At 55.3% G+C, this 25,070-nt stretch overlaps 2 protein-coding genes across 7 annotated transcripts; both read right to left on the bottom strand.

The window, feature by feature from the left end:
• Positions 1 to 150: 150 nt before the first annotated feature.
• On the bottom strand, positions 151 to 11,913 carry KHSRP (KH-type splicing regulatory protein). 5 transcript variants are annotated; one of them, XM_030936147.1, is made up of 20 exons: positions 11,728 to 11,745; positions 11,495 to 11,591; positions 9,350 to 9,446; positions 8,659 to 8,697; positions 8,300 to 8,339; positions 7,445 to 7,494; positions 7,099 to 7,170; positions 6,225 to 6,282; positions 5,740 to 5,914; positions 5,527 to 5,625; positions 5,023 to 5,121; positions 4,792 to 4,894; positions 4,046 to 4,146; positions 3,800 to 3,944; positions 3,559 to 3,719; positions 3,367 to 3,476; positions 2,874 to 2,962; positions 2,601 to 2,801; positions 2,447 to 2,524; positions 151 to 2,369 (listed from the first exon to the last, which is right to left on the bottom strand). In XM_030936147.1, exons 6-20 carry the CDS (start codon positions 7,485 to 7,487, stop codon positions 2,092 to 2,094), a joined length of 1,812 nt encoding a protein of 603 aa, XP_030792007.1. In that variant the 5' UTR covers positions 7,488 to 7,494; positions 8,300 to 8,339; positions 8,659 to 8,697; positions 9,350 to 9,446; positions 11,495 to 11,591; positions 11,728 to 11,745; the 3' UTR covers positions 151 to 2,091. The 5 variants fall into 5 exon arrangements, with proteins under 5 accessions (XP_030792007.1, XP_010365473.2, XP_010365474.2 ...); XM_010367172.2 differs by having other exon boundaries at positions 418 to 1,187; positions 2,209 to 2,369; positions 11,495 to 11,847; XM_010367174.2 differs by having other exon boundaries at positions 418 to 1,187; positions 2,209 to 2,369; positions 2,676 to 2,801; positions 11,495 to 11,847.
• A 1,158-nt stretch (positions 11,914 to 13,071) lies between these two features.
• On the bottom strand, positions 13,072 to 21,535 carry SLC25A41 (solute carrier family 25 member 41). Of its 2 annotated transcripts, XM_030936654.1 has the most exons (8): positions 21,259 to 21,535; positions 19,324 to 19,479; positions 17,803 to 17,900; positions 17,268 to 17,420; positions 16,982 to 17,089; positions 14,362 to 14,529; positions 14,129 to 14,276; positions 13,072 to 13,594 (listed from the first exon to the last, which is right to left on the bottom strand). In XM_030936654.1, the coding sequence occupies exons 4-8, from the start codon at positions 17,367 to 17,369 to the stop codon at positions 13,422 to 13,424; spliced, it is 699 nt and encodes a 232-aa protein (XP_030792514.1). In that variant the 5' UTR covers positions 17,370 to 17,420; positions 17,803 to 17,900; positions 19,324 to 19,479; positions 21,259 to 21,535; the 3' UTR covers positions 13,072 to 13,421. The 2 variants fall into 2 exon arrangements, with proteins under 2 accessions (XP_030792514.1, XP_030792513.1); XM_030936653.1 differs by lacking the exon at positions 17,803 to 17,900 and having other exon boundaries at positions 21,259 to 21,529.
• Between the last annotated feature and the right edge of the window lie 3,535 nt (positions 21,536 to 25,070).

Below are 25,070 nucleotides of genomic sequence, written 5' to 3'. Positions count from 1 at the left end.
GTTGGGGAAGACAGCAGTGCTGGGCTTGGCCAGCCTCCCCTTCCCACATCGGAAGGGGAAAGTCTTGGGGGCCACACCCCACTCTAATAGCCGAGACTTGCTCCTCAACTTGTTTCCTCTCACAAACACAACTGCGGCCGGCACGCAGTCTTTTTTTTAAACAAAAAACACTTTATTTAACAAAAAAAAAAGGTGGGGGGGGGGGGGCAGGGTTAGGAAAGCACATTGCGCCTGAAGAAAACTATTTTCTCTTATACTTTTCTTGAAAAAAAAAAAAAAAAAAAAAAACAAAGTTTGTAATTTTCAGTCACCATTATCAGGCTTTTTAAACAACATCTATAAAGAACAAACATCTGCTTCAAAACTACAGGGAGGGAGGGAAGGAGCGGGGGGAGACAGACAGCACCCGCAGACGGGGAGGTTTTGTTATCATTTATTTGTGAAGTTAAAAACGAGCGATAAAAAGTAAAAACTGCCATACAATTTTTTTTGTTGTTCTCATTTTGTTTTCAGTTTCAATCTCCTCTTGAACAGATGAAAAGACAACAGACCAGTCCTGGGAGGGGACGGGCGGGGCCGCAGGAGCTGAGCCAGGGCGGGAGGAGAGGAGAAGAGGGGGCTTGGCTGCTGGGGGAAGGGGTCCTGCAATACAACACCTGGTCCAAGGAATGTTCCACCTCTAACTAAAAAAAAGAAATAGCAAGAGTGATTTTTTTTTTTCCTTTTTAAAAGTTTATTTTAAAAACAAGAAGAGGGCCGAGGGTGGGAGAAAATGAATTGCTTTATCCTCAGAGAGGCAGGTTCAGGAAGGCTGGGGGGTGAAGAATAGAGACTTTTTAATATATATATATATAATTTTCTAAGTTCTGCTTTGCTCTTTGTGTTTTAATGTTTAAGGTGTTTTTGGCAGAGATCGAGATCTCGCTATCTTCTCTGGCTGGCTCAACATGAAGAATCCCAATTTTGAAAGAAAAAGCATGTGAGACACAGAACAGGCGAGAGAGTGAGGGCCCAGCACACCCCCAAGCCCCCTCCCACCGCTTGCCGCGAGGGCTCCCCAATACTCCCCACGGCAGCCATCGCTCTCTCGCCAAACAAAACAGAAGCCCCCAAACAGAACAAAATGGAAAAAAAAAATAAAGATTTTTCACAGATGAAGAAGTTCACATTCATTCGATTCATTGAGCCTGCGGAGAGGGAAGAGATAGGAATTGGTCACTACGGGGAGGGGAGGGTGGGAGACTAGGGGGCGGAAGAAAGGAGGGGCTGGAACACCGTTGGGGGGGGGGGCAGGAAGCCCCCTCCCAAACCTGCGCTGGCTCAGGCTGGAAGGACGTGCTTGTTAACTGTCTAGCCAGGTGCTCGCGGGACTCGCTGAAGTCACGCTGCTCCCTGATGGAGAAGGAGGGACAGAGCAGGAAGAGAGGAACTGGGGCCGCGGAGGGTGGAGGCGCTAGGGTCGGAGGGGAGCTGCCCTGTCTCCGGAGGGCGGCGGCTCCCGGCGCAGCACAACAACATGAACAATCCAGAGATCATGGTGTCCCCACAACACCCCTGTGAGGTAGGTTGGAAGGTGGCAACGATCTTCATGCCCACTTCACAGACAAGCCCGGGACACAGGCAAGCGCGAGCGCATGGGAGGCTAAGCCCGGCGGGGCAGGGGCCTGGGCCGCTCCCTGCGTCCCCACCAGTCCCTGCCAGAGCCGGGCCGCCTGCAATACAGTCACTTGGACACGGGAAAAAAGATCATGGGTTTAAAAAACAAAAGAATAAAAAGAACAAAAACCAAAAAAGTGATGCAGAGAAGGGGAAAAAATAGACGTTTTCTTCCCAAGTGGCCAGATTGTGAGCAAGGTGGCGGCCGGGCCAGTGCCCACCGTCCGCGCTGTCTGCCTGCCCCCCGACTCCCCAGCAGTTCAGAAGTCCCGCCTGCGAGTCTCAGCGCTCCCCAGCATCACGACAGCGGCACACAGGAACGAGCAGCCGGCGCAGGGAGGCCTCTTCGTTTAACCTCTGGACCCAGCGAATGCTTCCCTGGTGGTGCGTGGGGACTCCCGGAGACCTCCAGCCACACGGCCCCCGCTGCAGGCATCAAGGGCACACCCCGCAGGGGAAGGGGTTTCCGGCGCTACCCACTAAGGCAGGATGGACGGTGGCCGGGGGTTGGAAGGAGAAAGGAGGAGGAGGAGGGTGGCAATTCCCACTTGCCTGCTGCTGTCCCTGCTGCGTGGGCGGTGGCTGGGGGCCGCCAGGACCTGGGGTCTGTCCGTAGTAAGCGGCCTGCTGTCTGTAATATTCCGCCCAGGCGGCACTGTAGTCTGGCTGGGAGCCTGGGGGAGCTCCTGGACCCCCTCCGGTGGCCACTTGAGCTGTGGGTGGACAGACACAGGTGAGAGGCTGTGGGTGAGGGCGGCCCCTGCCCCGTCCCCAGTCGGTGGCCACTCACCTTGCTTCTTGTAGTACTCCTCCCAGGCCTTCGTGTAGTCCTGCTGTGGGGGCGCTCCAGGCTGCTGGGGCTGCTGGCCTGTGGGGGCGCCGAGACAGGTCAGAAACCACTCCCCCGGCAGGGCTGGAGCCCCCCCACCGCCCTGCAGACTCACCGATCTTTTTGTAATACTCTTCCCAGGCCTTAGTGTAGTCCGACTGGCCGGTGGGTGGGGGCTGAGGGGGCTCACCCTGAGCCGGTGGGGCCGCAGGGGCCGGCGCAGGGCCTGGGACGGGGCCCGGGGGCTGCTGGTAGTAGTGTGAGTAGTAGGCGGCCCATGCGGCGTTGGGGTCCGCGGCCGCTGCAGCTGCTTTGCCTGCAGGAGATACCCAGGGTGAGACATGGGCACAGAACAGGGCCCTCCCTCCCCAGGCGGCACACCACTTACTTGGGTCGTGAGGAGCAGGCGGTTGCCACTGGGGGTAGGTATTGCCCCAGCCCTGGGGTGGGTACTGATGAGGAGGGGGCCCCCCGGCACTGCAGGAGAGAAGAAAGGGATGCTTGAGCAGTGGTGCAGGGGTGGCCGCAGTCGGCCCACCTGGGGTGGGCATGTTTTTCAGTGGGGAGGCGCAAGAGACCCAGACCACCAGGCTCAACAGGGCGCCTGGGAAAGGCCTAGACAAGAAGCAACTCGAAGGACATGCACTGTCAGCTTGAGGACACAAAATAAGCCCCCGAAACTTCCACGTGCGCAGAGAGATGCTGAAAGGCATATGTGCTGTAGCAGTGGACAAGAGAGTGCCTGTTGATGGTATCCACCAAAACGGGCTGGATGAGGCCCCCCACCTGCACTTCTAGGGCAAGGGGAATGGGGTCTGTTATTCTTGCCAGCTCAATGAACCCCCGCCCCCAAAGCCCAGGAGGCAGAGAGGGAAACTCACTGTGGGGGAGCCCCGGGTGGCCCTTGGTTGAAGGGCCCAGGATTGAAGGGCCCCATTGGGCCAGCAGGGCCTGGGCCACCTGGGCCTGGTCCAACTGGACAGAGAGGACCCTGGAAGGAAGGAGAGTAGCCGAGGTGAGTGGGCTGGGATCCGGGCTGCGAGCCCAAACCCCCAGAGCCCGCCCCAACCCACCTCGATCTTCTCCTCGATAAGCTGCTTGGCGTGGTCAATCTGCTGGGGCGAACCCCGGATGATGAACAACTTGAAGTTGGGGTCCCCGTTGGGTGGCAGCTGCCGGGAGATCTCTACGAAGGCTCCCGTCTGCTGGTTTATGGCTTTCACATTCTCGCCACCTGCAAAAATGCAGAAGGTAAAGGTGGCCTGCAGGGGTGGCCCAGGAAAGAGGGGGCAAGGAGCAGGGGGCCACACTCACCTCGGCCGATGACCAGCCCACATTTGTGAGTGGGGATGGAGAAGGTCATTTCCCCGCCAGGGGGACCCCAATTGCCTTGGCCTCTTCCTCGGCCTCGCCCCCCTGGAGGCATGCCTGGACCCCCTGGAGGACCTGGGGGACCACTCTGCAAGACAAGAGGAGGAAGAAGATGAACCCTGGAAGCCGGTCTGGTCTCCACACTCCCCTGGAGGCCCTGCCAGCCCTTCAGCAGCCAGGGCCACCTACCCTGAGGCTCTGGAGGAGGTCGTTGATGATTCGGGCTGCGTGCTCGCACCTGTCTGGGGGCCCCATTATATGAGCAATCTTCTCGGGCCCTGTCCCGTCATCTGAGGCCAGCACCAAGAGAGCAGAGAGACAAGTTTAAAAGAGCCCACCCCAGAGCCCTGCAACGCCGCCTCCAGCGCAGACACCACGCTGGCCTGAGCTCTCAGACGCGCTGCGCCGCTCCCAGCCTCCACCCGCTCAGGGATCGAGGGGGAGGCGGCCCACATTCCCAGAGAAGGAAACCCACGGCCAAGCCAGGGGGTGGCTCAAGCTTCTTCCAGCACACAGCACCCCCAGCACTGTGAGACTTTACAGAACAATAAATATCTGAAAAGCCAGAGGGGCCCTTCTCCCCATGGCAGGCAGCTGAGACTGGCTGAGGACTGGCAAGAGTCCAGAGCTGAGGTGGAGTGACTTGATCCAGCCCGTGGGGCGCCCAGGGCTGTCCTGTCAGGATGGGCTCCATCGTGGGGGGAGGAAGAGGAGATCTGACAGGGACAGGAACACCCGGTCCCCCTGGATGTGGAAAGCCCATGTCACCCCCTCATGCAGCCATCCCAGAGGAGAGAAGGGACTGGGCATGTTCTGACGGCTGGACTAGGAGCCATGAGGTGCTATGGAGGCCACCTGGCTGACCACGGTGCCCAGCTCCCTCAGAGCCTGCCTCCTGAAGAGGGTGGGGGGAGGGGCGCTGGCCAGGCCCTGACCTTGCTTGAACTGTATCCGCACGCCAGCATCATTCTGGATCTTCTTGATCATCTCTCCGCTCCGGCCAATGACCACGCCAACAGAATGCCTGGGCACTGGCACCTGAGAAAGGAGGCGGCAGGGTTGTCTCGGCCCGCAGCTCTGCTGCCCTCTGCTGTCCAGTGGCCACGAGGAGCCACTCACCCCGGCCCCTCCCTCCACCGGGGGGTGAAGGCAAGGCCCACACTCACATCGATGCCTCCGCCAATCCGAGATCCGTACTCATTCCGGTCCCCAAAGCCGCCTTGGTCACGTTCCCGGAGGATGTCCATCACCATCTCGCAGGCTTGCTGCAAACACACAGGAGAGGCAGCCCTCACGGGTGAGTCTTGCTGCCCCACACACCCCCCACCTTCTCGGGGGATGTGGGCCTCGGCAAAGGACCCACGAACCCTGGCTGAGCCCAGCATGGCACCCTACTAAGCTTTCTACCTGCCACTTGAATGGGGAGTCACTGCCAACAGCCCCATTTCCAAATAAGAAAGCAGAAAGTCAGAGGTGAGGCCGGTGCCTCACACACACAAAGCTGGGAGTCAGTTCAGGGCCGCCCTCCGAGCCAGCGCTCTTGCAAGCCTCTTGGTGTTATGACCGACTGTTCACGTATCTCTCTGGCGGAATGCAGACCCGAGGCCGCTGGCCCTGCCCACCTGCCATGCTGCTCCAGAGCCCCGTCCACCACCCCAGGGTGTGCTCACCTGCACTTTGTAAGGATCCCCAATGATCCGGAGAGGTTTGTCCACATTCGTATTCTGAGATCCGTCCTGAATTAAGATCATCTTCACTCCAGCACGTTCCTTTACAACCAAGGTTAACTGTTAGTGCTGGGCTCTCCCAGGACTTCCTGGGCTGCTGTGGTGGTGGGGGGTGGTGCACGGATGTGGAGGAAGCTGCCCAGGTGCTGCCCTCACCTGCAGCTGCTTAATGGTCTCCCCGCCCTTGCCGATGACCAGGCCGGCCTTGCCCGCAGGGATCATGATCTCCTGCACAGTGCCGTTCTGACCCCCGTTGGCGTTGTCGTGGAACTGTCCTGGGGGGCCCCCACGACCCCGAGACACAATGTCGTCCAGCATCATCTTCGCTTTCCTGGGAAGGGGAGGAGCGGGTGCCACCACTGGAGAAAGGTACTGGTCTGGTGGCCCACCCAGCTCAAAGGGAAGGCGACCCCAACATGTATAAGGATGACAGGGAAAAAAGGCCAGTCACTGGAGCTGCTCAGGCTCCAGATTCCCCAGGTCTTGGGCTGCTAGGGAATCAGCCTAATGTTAACATGGCTTTCTGGAAAAGGGGGCAAGAGTGGAGCACATGCGAGTTGCTCCCAACTTTCAATTCAAAGGGATGCAGCGGGCTTCTGCCTGTCCCCCACATCACAATGAGAGGTCCTGCGGGGACTTACTGGACAGATTCTGGGGCTCCTGTCAAGGACACGCTGCGCTCGGGTAGGCCACCGCTGTCTGGAAAGAGGAAATAGGGTCAGTGCCCACCCTGGCCCACAGGCAGAGAAAGGCCTGCCTTGGACATGAGACTTTCAGAACAACCAAGAGCCACTTCTGTCCCATTCAGCAGCCTGACAAATCAGTTTACTTCCCCTAAACACCTGGGAGGCTGCTTGAGGCAAGGCCGAGGCTGGGAAGGCGTCCCAGAAGAGAGGCAGGACTTGTAGGGAAAAGGATGAGGTGGAGGGAATGGCAGATTCCAGAAGGTCCAGGACCTGGCCACCCCCACTACCAGCGGTGACCCCCAGAGCCTATTCTACAGACAGCACGTGCTACACACCCACGTGAAGCCTCAAAGGCCCCTACCGAGCAGGCTTTCTGTACCTCAGGACTCTGAGATTCAAAGAGGTAACTATATTGCCTGAGAGCAGATGTACAGCCAGAACTGGGATTTGCACCTGGGCCTGACCTCAAGAGTGATCACTCTTTCCAAGGCACCACCCTGCCTCATGCAGTCTTGCCGGGGTGCTTTCACTCATGCGGCAGGTCAGTGCACTGCTGCGGAGCTTGGTGTCTGCAACCAGGCCCCTGTGTGAAATGCTAGCCCTGCCACCTCAGTCCATCCCTACCCACTGAAAATGAAAGAAGTCACAGCTGCGCCCCGTGGGCAGTACTAGTGCAGTGAGATACTGCACTGAGCCCAGTCCGTAGTAAGCACCAACAAGCGCCAGCTCGCTTCCTGTCCACAGTCCCCATGAAAATTAAGTAATTAAAGGAAACTGCAAAGGGCCCGACCCTGGCCCCCTTTCTGGCAGGAATCTGACGCTCTTGTACCTGGAGAAATCTGTACTTTGCAGCCTGAATCCTGTTGGATTTTGTTTATTTGTTCACCTCCTCTGCCAATAACTGGATGGAGAAAGGAGAAAAGCACAGCGTGATGAGGGAAAGGAGCCCGGGCCTCAGGAGACTGCGTGGCCAGGGCCCCAGCCCCTCTGACGCTCAGGAGGGCAGCAGTCCTCTAGAGAGCTCCTATCCTCTGCCCAGAGGGGACGAAGGAGGGACAAATGAGAACAGCACACAGGAGCCCCCTCAGACCAGGGCTTCTAGGCTGGCAGGAGCTCACAGGACACTTCCTCCTGGGGAAGAGTGGACCTCCCCACCCAAGGTAACCCACACTCACTCAGGCCCACCATGCCGTCTGGGACCCTGTACTCTTCTGTCATTGAAGTCCTGTAAAGAGACATGCCCAAGGTCAGTCCTGAAGTGGGAAGGGAGGAGGACAGAAGCTCTGGAAGGTCTACTTGAAACCAATGCCACCATAGGCCTAAGCAGAATCTGACCAGACAGGCCACCAAACCTCTGGAGGCCTCAGTTTCCCCATCTGTGCCCTGAGAAGTTTGGTCTGGGCATTGTGGGCTGTGGCCCGGTGCCGTCCCATTGATTCAGAGCGGGAGCGAGCACTGAGACTCCCAGCAAACTGACAGTCACTCTATGTTGCTGAGCTCTAAAAAGCCAGCTGTATGTCCTTTTCATCTTATTTTCCTAGTATTTGATGAAACTACCGGCTCATTAAAAAATAAACAAACAAAAAACTGGCCCCCGACGACTGCCCTGTGTCAGGTTCACCTCAGTCCATTGGGTTGGGCAAAGAGCCCTGAGCTCCAAAGCACGGAGCGGGATGGGTACTTGCAGATGTGTGAGGGAGGGAGGCAAGGCCCTCCCAGCCTCTTCCAGGACGACAATATTTGTTCTGCTCAGAGTCCCCACCCCAGCGGAGGAAGCCATAGGGTGCGGAGACCACCCTGTCACTACAGTGACTGCCACGACCCTCTCTTCCTACAGCCCTACAGATAAGGGGTATGAGGAACGGACACAGCTCCTCTGTCTCGTTCCCGTCTGAGCACTCTCTGGTCAACTGGCACTGGGGGATAAAACCTGAGAGATGCGCCCCTAGTCAGAGCCCTCCCAAGTCAGAAGAAAGGCCAGTCTGCTGGCCAACAGACAAGAAAGCAGTGTGGGCCCCACCATGGCTTACCTTGGAGGAGGATGGATGGGTCCAAGTTGAGAACTGATTGCTGTAGAAAGAAAACCCAAAGCAAAGACTGGCTTAGCTCCTCCTTGGGCACTTGGCACTGCCTGCCCCGGGGCAGTGGGAGCTGAGTTTGGCACCATGGTCCCCAGCCTGCTCCAGTGCCTGATGGATGCTGTGGATCCCCTCCCCATAAAAGCAGAGTTCATCTGCCTCAATTTCAGGGGTCCTGGGATCCCTCAAATGTATGGGCCCCAGAATAGAAGCACCACGTGCCTCTGTAAAGAGCTGCCACCTCCTCATTGACTCCTGAAAACCTCAACCCATTGAAGCCACGTATCTGCCTGCAGACCCCCTGGACTTACAGTCTCCCTGGGAAGCCAGCTTCTTGCTCTCCGGTTGATCTGGGAAAGAAAGAGGGTGGCAGATGCAGCACCCACCCACCCACGGCCACCTCGAACCTGATGCTGGTGCCACATGTCCAAGGTAACCAGTGCCCCTCAGCACCCACCCTTAACAGGAGCTGAGACAGGAGCCTAGGAGAGACCGGCCCCTGACGGGGCCAGACTCCACCAATCCCACCACCAACGCCCAGAGTAAAGAAGCCTTCGGAACACGCAAACACCACCAGGCACCTGAGTCCTCCCGGTTTAGGACAGCACCCGCCTCTAGCAGGGAGGGGTGTCACGGATAACAGTGGAGTTGGTCAGGAGATGATCACCCACTACTTGCGGTCACGCGACGCAACCCAGGGCTGGGCCAACTTCACATCAAGCCTCACTAACTGCTCCTGGTTGCCTCAGTCTCCCAGAAGGGGAGGAATCATCTTGGGAACTTACAACTTCGACCCAGTCACAATCAATCTGCCCTCCTTTCTGCCACCTGATACCTCAGGATGGCAGACGGAACAAAAAGAATTAACAAAGCCCGGATTGCTGAAGTTTTAAAAGACCAAACAGCAGCAACACCCACCCCCTCTAAACCACACTCAAACAGAAGCACCTCTTTAGGCCCCCAGCCCTTCCTCCTAAGCTAAAGGCGGCAGCAGGGAGTTACCTCCATCTTCCAACTGTCTCTTTTGGCCCCCAAAACCAAAATCAGGAGTGCTGTTATTCACTGTTGTGGCAGCATCGCCTCCAATTTTGGCTGCAATCTAGAATATAGTAGTAAGCACAGAAGAATTACCACCAAAAACAACCCTCCATGGCACCCAGGTCAACTTCTCAGAACGTTTCCTGGATATGAAAGCCCGTCAGGTCTTGGTGTCTGGCCCTCCAATTTAGGGAAGAGTCAGTTGATTAAAACATCCTAGAACGAGTTTTGAACCGAGGTCTCAAGGTTCTCACCAGTTATCTAGGATTATCAAAATTCCTCTCTTCCCGTCTGCTGTGATTTGTGTCTTAATTGTGGCCAGCCCATAATCCACACTGACTTCATTCTAGGGGTGACGGGAACACAGGCTCAGGTGCCGGGGAGGGTCCCCAGGTCATTCCAGGAGCTTTCAGACACTTCCTCCTGCCAGTGGCCCCAGATCACACAACCAGAAAGTGTGTGTTTTTTTAGCCCAGTTTTCCTGGGATGCTGAAGAGTTCAACTTTCCCTTATCTCCCCCCCTCTCAAAATCCTTTTTCCAATTTACTGAATAAATTTGATCAGAGTGGTCACTTCAAGGGATATGAAATCCTCATTTGACCAAAACAAAAGATTCTTTGGATGGCTGGACGCGGTGGCTCACGCCTGTAATCCCAGCACTTTGGGAGGCCGAGGTGGGCAGATCACTTCAAGTCAGGAGTTCAAGACAGCCTGGCCGACATGGTGAAATCCCATCTCTACTAAAAATACAAAGATTAGTTGGGTGTGGCGGTACACACTTATAATCCCAGCTACTCGGGAGGCTGAGGCAGGAGGAGCACTTCAACTGGAGAGGTAGAGGCTGTGGTGAGCTGAGATGGCGCCACTGCACCCCTGCCTGGGTGATAGTGCGACTCCGTCTCAAAAAACAAAACAAAAGAAAAAACGAAAACAAGACTCTATGGGACACAAGTTCCATCTCAGACACATGAAGAGCAACTTTAAAGAAACCTCAACCCAGCAAACTTAGTATCAGAATCCAGGTTTAGAAACCCAAATCATATTAAGAATCTCCCTTTCTACCTGTCTCCATTTTTCTATGCTGCCCTAGAGCCAAAGTTCATGGGACGCCCACAGGGGGCCTGTCCCCACCAACTGACAGCATCAGCTCCCTCCCTTCAAGCTGCCCCATGGGCAATAAGACCAAGTGCACGCTAGAACCCACCCAACTCCAAGGGTGAGTTAGTCAGAGACCACAGAGGGCCAGAACACAGGCGTTCACCTAACGGGACCTCCCACCTTGGGAGGAGCCAGTCTCTAGCCTCGGAGGCATTGGGACAGCCCAGGAGCCGGTCGGTTTCCTGAAAGGCTGCAAAGTCCTCCCATTCTACAGACCACCAACCCTCCAGGCCATGAGGAGGCTGCAAATGGAGCTGGAGAGGTCAGTCCTAGCAGCATGTGACACTTCCTTGTTGTCATCACTCCTTAATACACGGTGGTGGGAGACCCTCCCTTCTTTCCCCCAAAGAGACAGACCACGCTTTCAAGCCACCAAAGCATCCAAAAGCCAGTCCCCAAAGCATCCAAAAGCCAGTCCCCATGCTCGTCTTCCCCATGTCGCACAAGTGCTCAGTCCTAGACAGGTCCCCATCCACTTTCCCGACTCAAGAGCAAGGACTGTCCCTCCCACCCCCACAATGTCCCTTCCTTCGAGGGAGGCAGCAGAAATGGGATAGGGTTGGGGGCAAACACTGCCCTTTGCCCTGATTTGGGGAGGAGAGTAAAAGCCCTCCGCCCGGGAAGGTGGACTCCTGCCTCCGGGCATGTCCTAAAGCGGGGGGGCTAAGGGGGGCTCCCAAAAGTGCGTCCCCAAGCTCAGGGGCACCTGCACACCCAGGGGCCGCTCCTGGTGACCCCCAGTGCGCCCCTACCCCCTGCAAGGGGGTCACCCGCAGGGAGCCCACTCGAGGCGCAGCGGGAGGGCCAGGCCCCCGCCTACCGCCCACGTGACCCCGCGACAGCCCGGGCCCCCCCTCCGCGACCCCGCGCGCGCGCGCGCACGTGACCCCCGCCCCCTCCCCCGCTTGCGCGCGCGCGCGAGCGCGCCCCTCAGGCCCTCGGCCTCCTCACCTGGCGGGCCCGCTGCACGGCGTCTGCGAAGGCGTCCTTGCGGATTCCCGGGCCGCCTCCGCCGGGTGGCTGAGAGGGGCCCCCGGCCGATCCCCCGCCCGGGCCGCCACCGCCAGGGCCGCCGCCGCCCCGGTCCCCCGCGCCTGGCGGGCCCGGCGGAGGGCCTCCCCCGGCGCCCCCAGCTCCCCCGCCCCCGCCGGCGGGTGGCGGCGGCCCGGGCGGGGGTCCTCCCGTGCTGTAGTCCGACATGGCGCGGCGGGGCCGGGCCTGGCGCGGAGGCTGAAGCTGAGGAGGCGGCGGCGGCGGCGGCGGCTCAACGCGGGAACAAGGCCTCGCTCCACACGGCCGCGGAGCACTCTGGGAACCCAGCCGCTGGGAAGACGACGAGGGGGGAGAGGGTGGCCCCCTCCCGCCGCCGGCGTGACGGACGGCTCCTACGGGCCAATGGGAGGCAGCCGCCGCACCCCGGACACCAATCGCGAGCTCTGAAGGAGGTGGCCAATCGGAGTGCAACAAGGGGCAGTGGGCGGGAGGCTCAGAGTGACTGACAGCTCTCAGAGACAATAGCTGCGAGCTACCGGTGCTGGGCGGGCAAATGAAGGCTATCAGAGAAGGCAGGAGGCCCAATGAAACGCGAGTGCCAGATTCGCGGGGCGGCTTCAGAATTAGATTGACGGTTCTGAAGAGTCACGTGGACTGTAAGGCAGGGCCTAGTGAAAGACTCCTATGGACTGGCTGGGTGGGCGTTCGGCTTGATAGTCGTGGACACAAGCCAATGAATGCACGCGAGAGGTGGTGCTTGTAAAGATGGGCAGTGAATTTAATCCAATCCCTGACGAGTTCTGGGTGATGAGGTTGGCTTTGGACTTTAATTGCTTCCCTTGTTAACCAGAACCCCTTTCTATCTCTGACTTCTAAACCAATGGCTGAGCGACATGGGTGGGTGTTCGGTGACTGACACTGGTCTGGACAAATAGGAATGAAGGAAATCAAGGCGCCCAGTTTTGGTGGGAGCCAGTGGAAGTGCCGCTGCATTGGGGCGGAATCGGCCACCAGACAGCGAGAGGGGATTAGTGGGAGCTGTAGTGAATGGCAGCCGACGTGGGCGGTGGCAACCGGCTGCCCGAACTCAGGCCTGACGTCTGGGTTAGCTCCCTGGGAGCCTGGCTGGGTAGGCCCGGCACGTGGCCCGCTTGAAGCGTTAGAGATCGACCGCTTCTGGGGGTGGGGAGGCCAGAAAGCAGGAAACCTGGGATCCCCCGGGCCCTCTTCTCTCTCGACCCCCCATCTAGAGCATCCAGTTCTCTTGCGGGACTCAAGGAACCAGCCCCCCTCCCGAGTCCAGAGCGGTTCCAACAACCGGGATCGAGGGATCACAGCCCCTCACTTCACACCCCTCACTCCCTTCGCATAATGCCCTGGGAATCGAGCCTCAAGCTCCTATCCTAGGTCCTCACCTCCTCTCCTGGACACAAATTCCCATTCAGGACCCAGAGGCGCAAGGTCCCCAGCTCCCCTACTGGGTCCAGGGATCTCATGCACCCAGTTCCACTCCTAGGTCCAGGTATCCAGACACGTTCAGCAAAAAACATCTCTTTATTCCTTGTTGTGTGACATGTTCACCATTTCGCCCTGGAGCCAGGACGACCCACAAGGAGCCAGCCTGGAGTCCACGTTTCTTGTCTCAGGCTGCACCCCGGGGAGGGAACCCCGGGAATCTTCTGACGCAGCACCACCCCCCACCTACCAATCCCAGCCTCAGGAATCTTCTGACCCAGCGCCCCACCCCCACCCCAGCCCCAGCCTGCTTTTGCCACCAACAACTGCTCCAGGGCCTGAGCCTTGAGGCCTTGAGGGCTCTTTGGGGCCGGGGTCATCAGGTCCTCCTGTCCCATTTCTGCCTAGGCTGTGTCGTCCAGCTCACAGCCTATACGCCCAGGGTTTTCTTCATGGCTTCGTACACCACATAGCTGATGCCACCTGCTGGTAAGACCTTCAGTAGCGTGGGGGTCATGCCTCGGTACAGCCCTAGCCAGCCCTGCTGGGCCAGGATCCGCTGGAGGACTCCGCGCATGGTGGGATTTGAGCCCTCCACGGTATCTGCAGGGACACAGACAAGATCAGAACTAGGCCAGAGATGACCCGGCCTCCTAGGAGTCTGGAATGTTGCAGACAGGTGCTGAAGCCACCGGTAGGGGCCCCAGGGGTCAGTAGGAAAGGAATTTCGAAGAGTCTTAGAGGAAATTGGTCAGTTTTAGGAAGAGTGGGGGAGTGTTTGAGTAGGAGTTTTCAGGATTAATTTTAGGAAATTTTCTTCGGGGGTGGCAGTGGGGATAGGGTCTGGCTCTGTCACTCAGGCTGGAGTGCAGAGGCACGATCATAGCTCACTGCAGCCTCGACCTCCAGAGCTCAAGGGATCCTCCAGGCTCAGCCTCCCAAGTCGCTGGGACCACAGGTCTGTATCACCATGCCTGGCTACTTTATATATAATATTGAGATGGAGTCTCAAAAGCCATCAAAAGTGGGCTAGGATCAGACATGGAGGGTGCCAGACTCAGTTTTGGGGGATGAGAAAAGACAGCCAGGGCCTTGCAGGGAATGGGCATGCGTGGTGGCTGCTGGGGGCAGGCTGACCTTGGGCCTGCATCCTGGTGCGCACTAGAGTCAGTGGGTAGCTGGCCATCTGGCCACAGGTCGTGGATAGCGTCACAGATGACAGACTGACCAGGCCACTGGGGTCCCCCATATCCCTGCCTGACTTCAGCCAGAAGCACTGGAGCATCTGCAAGAGAAGAGGAGCCAGGAGAAAGCTCACTAGCAGCCTGGGCTCCGGCCACCCCTGCCACGCCCTCTGCAGGACCCCGTACCTCATAGACAGCCAGGTCGGTGCAGGCATAGGGGATGATGCCGAGCATATTAGGCAGGTAGCCACGGTAAAGGGCGCGGGCGCCCTCCCGCTGCAAGATCTGCCTGGCGCAGTCCAGCAGCCCTTTGTACTGGCCCGTCCGTCGCAAGGTCAGCCGTGTCTTCAGCACCTGGGGATGGCGGGGAACAAGGCAGCTCATTCAATTGAATCCTGTCAATGATTCTCAGGGGTAGCCATTGTCCCCACCCTACAAACAAGGAAAATGAGGCTCAGGAAGGCAATTAGTGCCTGGGACCAGTAAACGTTAATAAATGCATCTGGGCCAGGCGCAGTGGCTCCCACCTGTAATCCCAGCACTTTGGGAGGCCAAGATAGGTGGATCACTTGAGGTCAGGAGTTCAAGACCATCCTGGGCAACATGGTGAAACCCTGTCTCTACTAAAAATACAAAAATTAGCTGGGTGTAGTGGCAGGCACCTGTAATCCCAGCTCCTCGGGAGGCTGAGGCAGGAGAATCGCTTGAACCCGGGAATTGGAGGTTGCAGTGAGCAGTGAGTCAAGATCGCTCCACTGAAACTCCAGCCTGAGTGATAGAGTGAGACTCTCAAAAAAAAAAAAAAAAAAAGGAGGGTTCCTGGTCCTCAGATGAGGAATGAAAATATGTACGTATACATATATATGATATATATACATATTATATACATATTATATATTATGCATATATGTAGCATGCGTATACATTATTATATATTTTTATATTACATTATATACATACATATATAAATTATTTATATAATATATACATGTTATATGCACAATATATAACTATATAATATAACAAGTAATGTATATATGTATGTTATATATAAAACATATATATATATTTTTGAGACAGGGTCTCCATCTGTCACTCAGGCTGGAGTGCAGTTGTGTGCCATCACAGCTCACTGCAGCCTCGACCTTCTGGGCTCAAGTGATCCTCCCACCTCAGCCTCCTGAGTATCTGGGACTACAGGCGTGCGCGCCACCATACCTGGCTGATTTTTTTTTTTTTTTTCCAGTAGAGATGGGGTCTTGGTGTATTGCCCAGGCTGGTCTCAAACTCCTGGGCTCAAGCAAGCAGTCCTCCCTGCTCAGTCTCCCAAAGTGTTGAGATTACAGGCCTGAGCCATGGTGTCTGGCCTGAAAATGTTTTATATATATATACACACACGTACATATACATATATAAATACATATGTATATATTGTATATGTATATGTGATATATATAATATAATGATATATACATATATAAATTTATAGAAAGGAAGAGGAGATTGGAGAGGAGGAGGAGAAAGAGGTAAAGGGGGAGGAGGGAGAAAGGAGGAGGGAGAAAGGAGGAGGGAGAAAGGAGGAGGGAGAAAGGAGGAGGGAAAAAGGAGGAGGGAGAAAGGAGGAGGGAGAAAGGAGGAGGAGGGAGAAAGGAGGAAGGGAGGTGGAGGGAGAAAAGAGGAGGAGGAGGAAGGAGAGGAGGAGGAGGAAGAGGTGAAGGGGGAGAAGGGAGAGGAGGGAGAATAGAGGAGAAAGGAGAGGAGAAGGAAGGAGAACGATGAGGGGAGGGGGAGGGAGAAAGGGGAGGGGGAGGAAAAGGTGAAAGGGAGGTGGGAGAGGGAGAAAGGAGAAAGGGAGGAGGAGGAAGGGGAGGAGGGAGAAGTGGGAGAAAAGAGGAGAAAGGAGGTGGGAAGGAGGAAGAGAGGAAGGAGGAGGGGAGGAGGAGGGAGAAAGGAGGAAGGGAGGAGGAGGGGGAAGGAGAAGGGGAGGAGGAGGGAGAAAGGAGGAGGGGAGAAGGAGGGAGAAAGGAGGAGGGGAGGAGGAGGGGAGGAGGTGGGGAGGAGGAGGGAGAAAGGAGGAGGGGAGAAGGAGGGAGAAAGGAGGAGGGGAGAAGGAGGGGAGGAGGTGGGGAGGAGGAAGGGAAAGGAGGAAGGGAGAAAGGAGAACGGGAGGAGGAGAGAGAGGAGGTGGGGAGGAGGAGGGAGAAAGGAGGAGGGGAGGACAAGGGGAGAAAGGAGGAGGAGGAAGAGGTGAAGGAGGAGGAAGGAGAAGTGGGAGAAAAAAGGAGGAGAAAGGGGGAGGGGAGGAGGAGGGGAAAAAGGAGGGGAGGAGGAGAAGAAAGTAGGAGAGGAGGAGGAGGAAGAAAAGGGGAGGAGGAGGAGAAGAATGTGAAGGGGAGGAGGAGGGAGAAAGGAGGGGGGAGGAGGAAGAGGTGAAGGGGGAGGAGGGAGAAGTGGGAGAAAAAAGGAGGAGAAAGGGGGAGGAGAGGAGGAGGGGAGAAAGGGGAGGAGGAGGGGAGAAAGGAGGGGAGGAGGAGGAGAAGAAAGTGAAGGGGAGGAGGTGGGAGAAAGGAGGAGGGGAGGAGGGAGAAAGCAGGAGGGGAGGAGGAGGGAAAAGGAGGAGGGGAGGACAAGGGGAGAAAGGAGGAGGAGGAAGAGGTGAAAGGGGAGGAGGGAGAAGTGGGAGAAAAAAGGAGGAGAAATGGGGAGGGGAGGAGGAGGGGAGAAAGGAGGAAGAGGAAGTAGCCCAGCAACGTGGGTAACTAATTTCCACGGCGTTTCCTCACCTGTGGGGCAGATGTTCTCTTACCTCCATGGGGTTAATGAGGGTCTGGGAGATGGCCACAGCCAGGGAACCAGCGAGGAGACGCTCCTGGAAGGGCGGGGACCCTTGTAGTCCACAGAAGTAATTCTTGCACTGGGAGAGGAGAGAGGAGGATGAGAGAGAAGTCAGCCACCCTCCGACACAAAACCCACGCAGGGAATAGGCCTGGGGTCTGCAGGGTGAGCGTGTGTCTTGAACAAGGGCCTGGAGTTTTGGGGGTGTGGGAGGGGTTTGGGCTTGAGCTGGGGGAAGCAGACCCCTCGTTCCCCACCTGCTCAAATACGGAGAACTTGATGGCATACTCAGGAGCAATCTTGAGCACGTTGATGCCGTTGCCCCGCCACAGGGAGCGGAAGCCTCCCTCCTGGACCATGCTCTGTAGCCCCCCCAGCAGGTTGGTGAAGTTCGTCTTGGAGGAGTAGACCTGGGTGGAGGGAGGACCCTGGAGGAGCCCCTCCTTACCTCTGTCTCTGTCCCCATCCCCACCCCAAGTGCAGCCCCACCGGGAACTCCGCAGCCACCCAACCCCAACCCATCCCCATCCCATCCCCATTCCTTCTTCAGCTCCTTCCCCAGCCAGTTCTAGAATCGCACACAACACTGACCCAAAGCCAACATCGACCCACATTCCTGCCTCACCCCTCTTCTTCATCTTCTCCTCAGTTCTTTTCTTTCTTTCTTCCTTCCATCCTTTCCTTTCTTTCTCCCTTTCTCCCTTCCTTCCCTCCCTCCTTTCTTCCTTCCTTCCTTCCTTCCTTCCTTCCTTCCTTCCTTCCTTCTTTTTTTTTTTTTTGACGAGGTCTCACTCTATTGCCCAGGCTGGAGTGCAGTGGGGGGATCTCGGCTCATTGCAACCTCCGCCTCCCTGGTTCAGGCAATTCTCCTGCCTCAGTCTCCCGAGTAGCTGGGATTACAGGCTTGCATCACCACACCCAGCTAATTTTTGTATTTTTAGTAGAGACGGGGTTTGCCATGTTGGCCAGGCTGGTCTGGAACTCCTGACCTCAGGTGATCCGCCCACCTCAGCCTCCCAAATTGCTGGGATGACAGGCGTCAGCCACCATGCCTGGCCTTGTTTTTCTTTTCTTTCTTGTTTTTTTGTTTGTTTATGTTTTTGAGACAGGGTCTTGTTCTGTTGCCCAGGCTGGAATGCAGTGGTGCAATCACAGCTCACTCAGGCTCCTGGGTTCAAGTGATCCTCCCACCTCAGCCTCCCAAGTAGCTGGGACTACAGGTGCATGCTACCATGGCAGGCTAATTTTGTAAAATGTTTTGTATAGATGGGGTTTTACTATGTTGCCCAGGCTGGTCTCAAACTCTCGGGCTCAAGTGATCTTCCCACTTTGGCCTCCCAAAGTGCTAAGATTACAGGTGTGAGTCACCATGCCCAGCTCCTTTTAAAATTTTTATTTAATTAATTTATTATCATTTCGTAGAGATGTGGTGTCACTATATTGCCCAGCTGGTCTCAAACTCCTAAGCTCAAGCAATCCTCCCTCCTTGGCCTCCCAAAGTGTTAGGATTATATATGTGAGCCACTGCACCCATTTATTTTTTTATTCAGGGATCTCGCTCTGTCACCCTAGCTAGAGTTTTTGGCATGATCATGGCTCACTGCAGCCTCCAACTCCTGGGCTCAAGCGATCCTCCTGCCTCAGCCTCCCGAGCAGCTGAGACTATAGGTGTGAGGTATCCTGCTTGAGATAGCTCCAGTCCTACATTGCCTTTATCTTTTTTGAGACAGAGTGTCACTCTGTTGCCCAGGCTGGAGTGCAGTGGTGTGATCACGGCTCACCGCAATCTCCATCTCCTGGGTTCAAGCAATTCTCCTGCCTTAGCCTCCTATGTAGCTGGGACTACAGGCACACGCCACCACGCCCGGCTAATTTTTTTGTATTTAGTAGAGACAGGGTTTCGCCATGTTGGCCAGGCTGGTCTCAAACTCCTGACCTCAGGTGATCTGCCTCCCCTGGGCCTCCCAAAGTGCTGGCATTAGAGGCATGAGCCACCACGCCTGGCCCCTACCCTGTCTTTAAACTCATCCAAAGACCCCGCCCCCAATTCCCTGACCTCCAACCCCTACCTTGGCCCAGCGTTGGTCCCTGTCCCTGGTTAAGTTCTCTGAACTCCTCTAACTCGACTCCAAGCTGGGTCCACACCAGCTCCATCACCACCCACAGCCTCAATCTCAACCAGTCCAGGAGAGCCCAACTCCAACCAGCACTCCCATCCTGAACTCCATCTACGTCAACTCTATCTGTCCTCACCCCACGTTCTCCCCAATGGCGCCAGCACTGCGTCCCGTCCTCCCTCCAACCCACACACACCTGCATGTACACTCTGGCTCTGTCCAGAGGTGCCGTGCCTGTGCGAGACACCGCCCCAGCCATAGCTCCCGAGAGCAGAAACTTCCACAAGGCCCCCTCGTTATCCACTTCCAGGACTTCCACAGGGACCATCAGCTGCTCTCCTGTGTCCAGCACCTGCAGGGCAGACCCAGCCCTTCCTCATCCTCAGCCAGGTAGGGGCACCTTCCCCAGACACACATCTAGGGCACCCTCCTGGTGAAGGACCCACCGGGTTTCCCCCAGTCTGCATTTTTTTTTTTTTTTTGAGACGGAGTCTTGCTCTGCTGCCCAGGTTGGAGTGCAGTGACCCAATCTCAGCTCCTTGCAACCTCCACCTCCCAGGTTCAAGCAATTCCTGCCTCAGCCTCCTGAGTAGCTGGCATTATAAGTGTGCACCACCACACCTGACTGATTTTTGTATATATATATTTTTTATTAGAGACAGGTTTCACTGTGTTGGCAAGGCTGGTCTCTAACTCTTGACCTCAAGTGATTCGCCCACCTCTGCCTCCTAAAGTGCTGGGATTCCAGGCGTGAGCCACTGCACCCGCCTTCCCACCCGTTTTTTTTTTTTTTTTTTTTTTTTAAGGCAGAGTCTCACTCTATCACCCAGGCTGGAGTACAGTGGTGCAATCTCGGGTCACTGCAACCACCGTCTCCCTGGTTCAAGCGATTCTTGTGTCTCAGCTTCCCAAGTAGGGACTATGTCCAAAGCTTGTCCTTATACTGGGTGATAAATCATATCTCTACCGAAGGAATTGATACCATATAGACTCTTTTTTTTTTTTTTTTTTTTTTTTTTGAGGCGGAGTCTGGCTCTGTCGCCCAGGCTGGAGTGCAATGGCCGGATCTCAGCTCACTGCAAGCTCTGCCTCCCGGGTTTACGCCATTCTCCTGCCTCAGCCTCCCGAGTAGCTGGGACTACAGGCGCCCGCCACCTCGCCCGGCTAGTTTTTTGTATTTTTAGTAGAGACGGGGTTTCACCATGTTAGCCAGGATGGTCTCAATCTCCAGACCTCGTGATCCGCCCGTCTCGGCCTCCCAAAGTGCTGGGATTACAGGCTTGAGCCACTGGGCTCGGCCTCTTTTTTTTTTTTTTTTTTTTTTGAGATGGAGTTTTGCTCTTGTCGCCCAGGCTGGAGTACCATGGTATGATTTCGGCTCATTGCAACCTCCGCCTCCTGGGTTCAAGTGATTCTCCTGCTTCAGCCTCCCGAGTAGCTGGGATTACGGGGGTGTGCCAACATGCCCAGCAGATTTTTGTATTTTTATTTTTAGTAGAGATGGGGTTTCACCATGTTGGCCAGGTTGGTCTTGAACTCCTGACCTCAGGTGATCCACCCGCCTCAGCCTCCCAAAGTGCTGGGATTACTGGCGTAAGCCACTGCACCCAGCTGATATAATATAGACTCTCTAAGTTACTCATGGAGGATCCAAGGAGGAATACAAATGTAATTAGGAAAATATCTAGACTCTTAATTTATTCTTATTTTTTGAGACAGAATCTTGCTGTGTTGCCCTGGCTCAAGTGTAGTGATGAGATCTGGGCTCACTGCAACCTCTACCTCCTGGGTTCAAGCGATTCTCCTGCCTCAGCCTCCCGAGTAGCTGAGACTACAGGCACCCACCACCATGCCCAGCTAAGTTTTGTAATTTTAGTAGAGATGGGGTTTCGGCATGTTGGCCAGGCTGGTCTTGAACTCCTGACCTCAAGTGACCCATCCACCTCAACTTCCCAAAGTGCTGGGATTACATGCGTGAGTCATCGCGCCCTGCCTCCCTGCCCTGCCCTGCTTCAAGGTGGAATTCTAGGTCTGCTAGCGGGGGAGTGGGCCCGTAGAGAGTGGGGATAGCCTGGCCTCTCCCTGCAGTCCCGACCAGAGGCGCTCGGACACCGGTATTTCCTGAACTCACCTGCTGTGACAGGAGATGGTCAAGGTTGTTGTCATGCATGTGTCCAAACACGTATTCATACACGTGTGTACAGCCAGGGTTCCAGGATGGGGGTGGGGGTGGAGGTGGTGGGGGAGGCGGGGCTTTGATGAGTAAGGTCTTGACCCTCCTAAACAGCGTCTGGATCCTGGAGCAAGGGTTCTGAGGTTCTCCAGGCTGAGCGCCCATGGAGGAAGTTAGGACACCTGGCTTCAAATCCCTAAGCAGTCGTTTGCCGCTCCAGCTACCATGCGGGAGTGTCTAGTGGGAGGGTTGTGTGGGGGACCAAGAGGAGGATGAAGTCACAAACGCCCCTGTGACCTCGCTGGGTGTGGTGGGCAGCTTGATGGCCCCTTTCCCCCAAATGTCTACCTCCTGATCCTCCAAACCAATAAATATGTTATCATTATAAATTGAATTGTGTCCCATCAAAATTATTATTTTTATTTATTTATTTATTTATTTATTTATTTGAGACGGAGTCTCACTGTGTTGCCCAGGCTGGAGTGCAGTGGCGCGATCTTGGCTCACTGCAACCTCTGCCCCCTGGGTCCAAGTGATTCTCTGTCTCAGCCTCCCAAGTAGCTGGAATTACCAGCATCCGCCACCACGCCTGGATAATTTTTGTAATTTTAGTAGAGATGGGGTTTCGCCATGTTGGCCAGGCTAGTCTTGAATTCCTGACCTCAAGTGATCCACCTGCCTCAGCCTCCCGAAGTGTTGGGGTTATAGGCGTGAGCCACCACGCCCAGCTCAAAATGAATTTTCTGTTAATTTTGTTTTTCAGAGAAGCGGTCTTTGTCTGTTGTCTAGGCTGGGCTGAGAGTGCAGGGGTGCAATCATGGCTCACTGCAGCTTCAACCTCCTGGGCTCAAGTGATCCTCCCACCTCAGCCTCCTGAGTGGCTGGGACTACACAAGCACACGCCACCAGCCTGGCTACTTTTGGTTTTCGTTTCTGTAGGGGGGTCTCGCTATGTTGCCCAGGCTGGTCTTGAACTCCTGGCCTCAAGTGATCCTCCTGCCTCATCCAAAGTGTTGGGATTATAGGCATGAGACACCACACTGGGCCCTATCAAAATTCTTATGTTGAAGCCCTGTCTCCCAGTGGGCTGGAATTTGGAGACAGGGCCTTTGGGAGCTCATTAGGGTTAGATGAACTCAGGAGGATGGCCCCTGCAAGATGGAATTAGTTCCATAAGAAAGAGACAAACCTGAGCTGTTTCTCTCTCATTGTACCATGGGAGTACACAGCAAGAAGGCATGGCAGGAAGAAATCCCTCAGCAGGAACTGAGCTAGCCAGTCACCTTAACCTTGGATTTCCCAGCCTCCAGAAATAAACGTCTGCAGTTTAAGACCCCACTCTGTAGTGTTTCATTATAGCAGCCTGGGCTGACTTACATTTGTTACATGGCAAAGGGGAATTAAGTTTGCAGATACAATTGAGGTTGCTAGGCCAGATGTGCTGGCTCCCGCCTGTAATACCAGCACATTGGGAAGCCAAGGCGGGTGGATCATCTGAGGTTAGGAGTTCGAGACCAGCCTGACCAACATGATGAAACCCAGTCTCTCCTAAAAATATAAAAATTAGCCAGGCTTGATGGCGGGCCCCTGTAATCTCAGCTACTCTGGAGGCTGAGACAGGAGAATTGCTTGAACCCAGGAGACGGAGGTTGCAATGAGCCGAGATCGGGCCATTGCACTCCAGCCTGGGCAACAGAGCAAGACTCCATCTCAAACAAACAAATAACAACAACAACAACAACAACAACAAAAACTTTGCTAGGCCGGGCGCAGTGGCTCATGCCTATAATACCAGCACTTTGGGAGGTCGATGCAGGTGGATCACATGAGCCCAGGAGTTCGAGACCAGCCTGGGCAACATGGCCAGACCCCTGTCTCTATAAAAAATACAAAAATTAGCTGGGCATGGTGGTCCATGGCTGTAGTCCCAGCTACTCAGGAGGCTGAGGTAGAAGGATTGCTTGAGCCTGGGAAATGGAGGCTGCAGTGAGCTGAGATCTTGCCACTGAACCCCAGCCTGGGTGACAGAGCGAGACCCTGTCTCCAAAAAAAAAAAAAGAATGAAGGTTGCTAAACAGCTGATGGGAAGATGGTCTCACTCTGTCACCCAGGCTGGAGTACAGTGGCACAATTAAGATCAATCCCCTTGACCTCTCTGCTCAGGTGGTTCTCCCACCTCAGCCACCTGAGTGGCTAGGAACACAGGTGCGGACACTACACCCGGCTAATTTTTTTTTTTTTTTTTTTTTTTTTTTGAGATGGAGTCTCGCTCTGTCACCCAGGCTGGAGTGCAGTGGCGCGATCTTGGCTCACTGCAAGTGCTGCTTCCCAGGTTCACAACATTCTTCTGCCTCAGCCTCCAGAGTAGCTGGGACTACAGGCGCCCATCACCATGCCCCGCTAATTTTTTGTATTTTTAGTAGAGATGGGGGTTTCACCATGTTAGCCAGGATGGTCTCGATCTCCTGACCTCGTGATCCGCCCACCTCGGCCTCCCAAAATGACGCCGGCTAATTTTTAAAAGTTATTTTTGGCTGGGTGTGGTGGCTCACACTTGTAATTCCAGCACTTTGGGAGGCCAAGGCAGGTGGATCACCTGAGGTCAGGAGTTTGAGACCAGCCTGGCCAACATGATAAAACCCCGTGTCTACTAAAAATAACAAAAATTAGCTGAGTGTGGTGGTACATGCCTGTAATCCCAGCTACTCAGGAGGCTGAGGCAGGAGGATCACTTGAGTCCAGGAATTCAAGACCAGCCTGGGCAGCAAAGCAAGAAATTTTTCTACAGAATTTTTTTTTTTTTTTTTTTTAATTGAGACAGAGTCTCGCTCTGTCGCCCAGGCTGGAGTGCAGTGGCCAGATCTCAGCTCACTGCAAGCTCCGCCTCCCAGGTTCACGCCATTCTCCTGCCTCAGCCTCCCGAGTAGCTGGGACTACAGGCGCCCGTCACCTCGCCCAGCTAGTTTTTTGTATTTTTTAGTAGAGACGGGGTTTAACCGTGTTAGCCAGGATGGTCTCGATCTCCTGACCTCGTGATCCACCCGTCTTGGCCTCCCAAAGTGCTGGGATTACACGCTTGAGCCACCGCACCCCGCCCAGAAAATTTTAAAAATTAGCCAGGTGTGGTCCTGTACACCTGTAGTCCCATCTACTTGGAAGGCTAAAAGGGGAGGCTCCCTTGAGCACAGGAATTAGAGGCTGCAGTGAGCTATGATTGTGCCACTGCACTCCAGCCTGGGTGACAGAGTAAGACCCAGTCTCTAAAAAAAAAAAAAGTAGTCAGGCATGGTGGTGTGCACTTGTGGTCCCAGCTACTCTGGAGGCTGAGGTGGGAGGATCGCCTGAGGCTGGAAGTTTGAAGCTGCAGTGAGCCATGATTGCACCCCTGCACTCCAGCCTGGGGAGGGGACAGAGTGAGATCCTGTTTTAAAAACCAAAACCAAAACCAAAAAAAAAGTGACAAAATCATATACATGCAGGTGCATATATATTAGCCAGCTATTGCCATGTGACGAATTACCCCCCGCCAAAGCTTGACAGCTTAACACAACAAACATTTATCATCTCACCCATGTTCTGAGCATTAGGAACTTAGGAGCTGCTGAGCCAGCTGCTCCTGTGGTTCAGTGTTTGAAGTATAAGAGTCTAAGATTCAGGATTCAGGTACTGGGATCCAGTTATTCTGGTGGAGGGATCCCCAAAGCTTGGACTATCCAGGCCATGCAACTGGTAGAATTGCAGTGAGATGTTGGCCAGGACAGCAAGATCCT

The sequence above is a fragment of the Rhinopithecus roxellana genome, chromosome 8 (assembly GCF_007565055.1).
Source record: "Rhinopithecus roxellana isolate Shanxi Qingling chromosome 8, ASM756505v1, whole genome shotgun sequence".
NCBI lineage: Eukaryota > Metazoa > Chordata > Mammalia > Primates > Cercopithecidae > Rhinopithecus > Rhinopithecus roxellana.
This window is presented reverse-complemented; position numbering and strand designations above follow the sequence as displayed.